This window comes from Vidua chalybeata, chromosome 1 (genome assembly GCF_026979565.1).
Source record: "Vidua chalybeata isolate OUT-0048 chromosome 1, bVidCha1 merged haplotype, whole genome shotgun sequence".
In the NCBI taxonomy this organism is placed as follows: domain Eukaryota; kingdom Metazoa; phylum Chordata; class Aves; order Passeriformes; family Viduidae; genus Vidua; species Vidua chalybeata.
The window spans coordinates 113,971,688-113,978,739 of NC_071530.1; the positions used below are offsets into that span (position 1 = coordinate 113,971,688).

The 7,052-nt window shown below is 49.9% G+C and overlaps 1 protein-coding gene across 1 annotated transcript; it reads left to right on the top strand.

Moving 5' to 3' along the window:
* Positions 1-1,355: 1,355 nt before the first annotated feature.
* LOC128791592 (transcription factor SOX-17-like) lies at positions 1,356-3,261 on the top strand. The gene is made up of 2 exons (XM_053949365.1): positions 1,356-1,725; positions 2,003-3,261. Exons 1-2 carry the CDS (start codon positions 1,434-1,436, stop codon positions 2,917-2,919), a joined length of 1,209 nt encoding a protein of 402 aa, XP_053805340.1. The 5' UTR covers positions 1,356-1,433; the 3' UTR covers positions 2,920-3,261.
* Positions 3,262-7,052: the final 3,791 nt, after the last annotated feature.

Consider the following 7,052-nt stretch of genomic DNA (forward strand, 5'->3'; position numbering starts at 1 on the left):
GGGCGTTAAGGACCAGCAAACTTAATTAATGAGGGCAGGATTTATTCAGGTGGTGTTTTTTTTGGTTTTTTTTTTTTTTTTTTTTTTTCCCTCTAAATCGCCTGTAACTTCGCGCCTTTTCTATTCAGATAAGAAGTGATCTAATGTATCAAGGAATAGATGTGCCTTTCAGCTTGTCCAGTTATACTGGAGCACAAGAAAAAGCGACAGGAAACATATCCCAGGTCGTGCCAAGGTTTGCAAGTCTCGCGACTGCTCATTTATGGTAAACTTTATCTGCATTCATCCTGTATGAAATATGGTACTGCTAACACATCTTCCGAGGTACGCGTAGAAAAATAGGGTTGTTGGTACTAACGAAAATACAATCGAATATTAGAAAACCGAAATGGGAAGAATTATTAGAGTTTATGAGAACGTCCCATTTATCAAGATTGCTCTCAATACGATGGCAGTAGGATGGTTGTAAAAATAATTAAAACCGCCTAGAACCCATTACCTATTCTTAGGAAAAACAAACAGTAGTTGCATTTACAATTTTTCTATATATTCCGATAAAACGAGAGTCAGCTTAATTTTGAAGACGTCGTGATTTAATGAAACCAACTTGCCAAGGAGTCAAAGCACAGAGAGAGGACGGGCAAGGGGATCCTGCGAGGCAGCGACAGTGACAGCCAGATGGGAGAAAATCTATCTCTCTTCAGCTATACCTAGCTATAGCTGAAAACGGAGATGCACTGAAGCATTCCCGCGTCGCTCCCTCGGAGCAGTTCGATACTGGGGGAAGGGGCAGAGCAGGAGCACCCGGGGCGGCTCGGACCTTCTCAGGTAGCGCTAGAGGCTAAGAAGCTGCAGTGTGAGGCAGAGATGATGACTTGTCTTATTGTTCCCAAGCTACATCCCAAATATGCCTGCAGGAGAAGCCGCTTGTGCCTCTCAGAGTGTTACAGGGTATCTCGGCACAGCTGTAAACACTCTGTCCCTCTCCCCGCTTTGGATCTGCTCCGCTCAGGGATGTCCATTAGCGCACGGCCTCGTGGGCCGGTCTGTGCTGCCCTTGCGGAGGGCAGGGCTGAAGCCGGTGGCGCTCACGAGTGCGCTGCCGGTGCCCCGAGCCACACCCGGCACGGGTCCCGCGGGGGCGGAGCCCGCGATGCGCTCAGGTGCCGGGCCCCGCCGCGCCGGGAGGAGCCGCGGGAGCCGCCCCGCGGGGCAGCGCCGCGGGAGCCACGGGAGCCACGGCCGCCGTCCGGCTGCGCGCCCGCCCCCGCCGCCCCATTGGCCGCGCCGCGGCTCAAATAGGCCGGCCCGGGCGCCGGCTCCGGCAGCAGCGAGCGGGGTCTGAGTGCCGAGTGTGTCCCGTGGGCCGGCCGCAGCTGCCGGCTTTGGCGGCGGTCGGCAGCGCAGCGCGTCCCGTCCCGTCCCGGCGCGAGATGAGCAGCCCCGATGCGGGCTACGCCAGCAGCGACGACCAGGTGCAGGGGCGGTGCTCGCTGCCCATCATGATGCCGGCCATGTGCCCGTGGGCAGAGTCGCTGAGCCCGCTGGGCGAGGCGAAGGCGAAGGGCGGCGCGGCGGCGTCGGGGCCGTCGGGCGGCCGGAGCAAGGGCGAGGCGCGGATCCGGCGTCCCATGAACGCCTTCATGGTGTGGGCGAAGGACGAGCGCAAGCGACTGGCGCAGCAAAACCCGGACCTGCACAACGCCGAGCTCAGCAAGATGCTGGGTGAGCACGGGAGGGCGCGGGGTCCCGTGGGGCGGATCCAGAGGGCGAGGAGCCCGGGGGAAGCTCAGGGTCGGGGGTGTGGGCGGCGGGCGGGGGGCTCCGTGTGCTGTCGGGCCGGGGTCCCGGGGTGGCGGTGGCGTCCGAGGGCGCGCGAGGATGGCGCACAGCCGGGCGGGGCCGGGGCTGGGGCTGCGGGCGGTGTGTGTGTCGGTGTCGTCGGGAGCGGGCGTGGGTGCCGGTGGGTGAGCGGGCGGTCTGACGGTGTCGATGGGTGCAGGTAAATCGTGGAAGGCGCTGTCGCTGGCGGAGAAGCGTCCCTTCGTGGAGGAGGCGGAGCGGCTGCGGGTGCAGCACATGCAGGACCACCCGAACTACAAGTACCGGCCGCGGCGGCGGAAGCAGGTGAAGCGCCTGAAGCGGGTGGAGAGCGGCTTCCTGCAGCACGGCCTGGCGGAGGCGGCGGCGGCGGGGCCCGGGCTGGGCAGCGAGGTGGCCGGCGGCGGTGGCAGGATGTGCGTGGAGGGCCTGGGACTGGCGTACGGCGAGCAGGGCTACGCGGCGGCGGGCGCGGGCCACTACCGGGACTGTCCGCCGCTGGGCGCCGCGTTCGACGGCTACAGCCTGCCGACGCCGGACCCGTCGCCGCTGGACGCGGCGGAGAGCGAGGCGCCCTTCTTCGCGGCGGGGCTGCAGGAGGAGTGCGCGCTGGGGCCCTACGGCTACGGCCCGCACCCGGCGGCCGCCGAGTACCCGGCGGCGTCCGAGAGCCCGTCGGGCGCGTCGCTGCGGCGGCACCTGCCGCCCGGGGAGGCGCTGGGCGCGGGCGGGTCGCTGCAGGGGCTGCTGGGCTGCCCGGCGCCGCTGCACGCGTACTACGGGCAGTGCCAGCCGCCGGGCCCGGGGCGCGGCCCGCCGCCGCCGCCGCCGGGGGCCTTGGGGCAGCCGTCGCCGCCGCCCGAGACGGCGCCGTGCCGGGAGCAGCTGGAGCAGCTGCGGCCGGAGGAGCTGCTGGGCGAGGTGGACCGCACGGAGTTCGAGCAGTACCTGCGCTTCGCCTGCAAGCCCGAGCTGGGGCTGCCCTACGGCGGCCACGACGCGGCCGCGCTGTCGTCGCCCGAGGGCGCGGGTCCCATCTCGTCGGCCGTGTCGGACGCCAGCAGCGCCGTCTACTACTGCGGCTACCCCGACTTGTGAGGGGCTCGCTGGGGCACGGCACGGACACTGGCAGGGAAGCGCCCAGCCCTGCTCCTATTTATGTAATTTATTTCAATTTCCTTGGGACTGTTTTACAGACTCTTTCTGGGCGGACATAAGCTGCTATCCTGATTGTCCTGCTGGCTACAGGTCTCGTTCGAACTGCTTTTCGGCTGGTGTTAACGGAATGTTTACATCTTTTTTTTTTTTTTCTTTCATTCATGCGCGAGATTATCGATTTTTTTTCAGAATCAGCAGTCTTACTTGTTTGTCCAGAACATGTTTCTAGTTGTGTTTTTAACTATATCTGTGTTTTAGCATTTCCGGAAAATAAATGCATGTGCACCCGTTTCTGTCATTCTTCTTGGTCCCGTGGCTCTTGAGTGAGAGTAATTTTAAGTTAAATCTGTAATGCCCTAAGGCCATGCTTTCCAAAGGCAGATACGAATTGATTCTTTCACCATGACAATGGCTCTAAAACAGCCTCCAGGGCCTAAGGTGTTTTTTTCCCAGGCGTGGCTGTATTCTTATCACATAGCTTAATGGTCAGATCTCTACTGCTGGTCTGTCTTGCAGTACAGAACATGTGATTCTACATGTGTGCATTTTATTTTATAGTTTGTTTTTCTGAATGCCAGCTGAATTTGCATTAATGCATTGGGAAAAAACTTCCAGTCTGCAGCAAAAGAAGCTAGGTAAGTTTGAGATACGAATTTTAAAGTGTGCCTGGAAATACATTGGTTTTGCAAAGTTGTAGATGAGCGGGTGACTGCTGTATGTAGTGGTTTTTGTTTGAACCAGAGAATTCACAGACAGGATTGAAGCTGCATGTAGAAATTGTTACTTTCTGCCACCAACCTTCAAATCTATTCATGCCATTTAGTGCCATGGGGTTCATGACCAGCTTATACCAGTGAGGAGAAAAACCAGTGCAGCTCAAGTGGTCATCTCGGCTACTATCAAGTATCAGCTGATTATTAAAATGTTCTTATTTTAGCATGTTCACCTGTGCTCTGTTGTGACACTTCTGCCACTGCAAGGGTACAACTGCATCATCACTCTTCTGATGTTTGGAAGATGCTGGCTGGGGTCTACTTACAATAATTGTGGTGGAGATTTTCAGGTATTTTAATTTGCCAATGAGAGTTCAAAAGTGATAGACAATAACAAATATTTTTGGGTAAGTGTACTTTATCCTACTTAGTCTACTATCCTACATATTTTTTAGACTACTAAGTTGTGGGAGGAGAAATCCTGCAAAAATCAATTTGTACAGTTTATGCTTATAAATTGCACAAATTTTTATAAAAATTATATTACAGTGACCATTTTTAAACCCATTATGGGCACAGAGCTACCTATATTTTTGAACAAATCTAGTCAATATGCGGGATCAAATAATGTTTTATTTATTAATTCAGAAAATGTAATTTTATTTTGGTCTCAGGAAATCCCGATTGTGTCCACTGCCTCCAGTCTCAGTTTTTTAACAGCATGTCAATGAAATGCTGAAAAAAATCACTTGACACAGCACTGCCTTCAGTGTCACAACATCATCTTCCCCCCTCAACTAGACAATGAGACAAGTGTGAAAGCCAGTGTCTGATATTAAGGGGGTTGGATGCAGGGTGGGAAATAAGGCTGCATACATGTCACGGTTTTAAAAACATAGTCACTTCCGTATATTTTTTGTCTAGATAGAAATATTTGACATTTTAGAATTGTAGGCTAGGAGAAGTCTAACAACAGTGAAAACTCTAGCTGAACAATTGAATTGTTCCAGTTGTCTCCTAGATGACCAGCCCTGCTGGTCATCATCATGGTAATCATACTCCTACATTATAGGCTGCTAAAACTGTAGCAGGGATTATTTCTCATACTCTTGCAGAAATGTTCTAAAAAAAGCCCCTCAGAATAATAACAAAGACAAATTAGGTACTTTGAGTAGATGTTTAGCTTTATTGAAATAATATTTTGTTTTATTGCTATTTTTGTGTATTTAGTCACTACATACATCCTAAGACACTTTTTTTTTTAAATAGTACTGTAGTATAGCCTCAGTAGCTAGCTGAATTTTGTTATAAAATGAAAAAAAATCCTCCAGTAAAAGAAAATTAAGGAAGGGAAGTAAGCTTAAGTTAAGAAGTTCCAAAGTAAGGTTAAACAAATTCCAGGATTAAGGTTACCAGTGCAGCTCTAATTAACCTCTAGTGAATACCATTATAATATCAGTATTAATTCTAAATGATACACACATTTTCTATGGAACTTCAGTGCAGTTAATCCCTATCTTAAACAGAAGCCATACATGAAGTTTCAAACCAAAATGCTCCCTAATTATAGCACTTACAACACTTTTTTCTTCCCAACATCTAATTCCCAAGTCAAATTCCCTTTGCCTTGCAGTTGACCATCTAATACTGATTTCTACCTAGAACTTTGTCCATTATCTGCATGAAATGAAGCAGCAAATGAGGAATCCCTCACCAAATAACAGCATCTAATCCACTGTGTGAGCCTGTACTTGAATCTGCTGCAAGGTGAAGGAACAAGTATTGTCAGCGTGCTTTTGAGATAATAGTGTAGAATGACAAAATGATGCTGGGGCTGTGAAATAATTGGTTTGATTCTCATTCTGGGAATGACATCTGTTACTTTGTCTCTGTATTTTCTGTGCCTTCCCTTTTGCTGTAGTCTCCTCTTGCACTCTGCCTGGTTTGCTCCTTTTATTACACACACAAGCCTTTTTCCTTTTCTGTTATAGGCTAACCACTCCCACCTGGTTTGTCTGTTCTTTCTATTCCCAAAATACTGAGCTTTTCCCCTTTGTCTGAAATCTACCTGTATCTTCTCCCTTTCCTTGGTGGCTTACCTTTTTTTTAACCCCTATTTTTTCTCTTGTTCCTAGTTGCCCACTCTCTTTGTCCTTACCTCTGCTCCTCAGTGTCTCCTGATTGTTTCAGTCCTAGCTGTGCCCTTTTTTCTACCTCCTTGCAAACTCCTATGAGGTAGCTTCATCTCTATAAGCTCTTTCTTCTGCCTTCCTGCTTCACATTTCATGGTTTAATTCTCCTCATGATTTTTAGAGTTTCTAGGTTCTTAAAATTTAAACTATGGACCTTAGGCAGCTTTCCATGGAGGAAATGTAATCACACCTCTGATACTGATGGACTGCTAAATATCAAAATTACTGCAAAAGGGTCCCAAAATTGATTTAATATGATTGAAAAAACAGATTTTCTCTTCTCTTATTTTCAGGAATATCTGACCAGCTTTAGCTGGAACTCTTGTACTCTGTTGGAGTCAGCTGACTAGGATGAAAAATTTGTGGTCCAAATGTGTTGCTAAAGTTGTAAAAAGCTGACCTAGTGGTCTTTAAATGCAAACTCTTAGATGACTTTAGTTGCAGGCACCTATATATCACTTTCAAAATCTTCTGAGTATAATTTTCAAATGCATTTGAGCACTAATTTAGGATGGGAAAGTAATTTAACTGATGTATTGGTCCAAGCATAAAACAAGTATTTTCAGAAAATCCGACACAGAAATGTTCAAATTTGTCCTGTATTCTAAGGCCACACTGAGCACTTTCTCAGTTGTGTGGAACGTGGTTGGCAGCTTCCCTTGTGTGCAGTGGGCACCAAGCTGTTTTGTGTGGCTGCCTGGGTCCCGGGAGTGGCTGGGACTCGTCTGTGCAGCGCCCGTGCGACGCTGGATGTGGAAGTGTGGGCGGTGCAGGCTGAAGTGTCCCTGCTCTGAGTCACAGCTGTTCTCCTGGAGCTGCTGCAGGAGGAGTTTATGGGCTGATAAGTGGTGTACATCTTATCGCTGGTGGATCTTGGCTATCCCAGTCCTCTCAGGTTATCAGAGCAGTTTCTGAAACTCTTAGAGGGACTGTTTTCTTCTGTCATGATAAATCAAGGGTCATCATATATCCAAGGCCACCAGTCTGGTAAGCTGGAAAGCAGAGTGTGGAGACTTTTAGGTATTTTAAACATATATATAAAGTATTTTTATTCAGTTCCTTAGAGCTGTTCTGCAGACACCACATTGCTTTGACTAGTTCTCCAAATTAATATTGTGAAAGCAATACTGTTCCTTTTGCAGCTATTATTAAATCTATTGATTGGTTT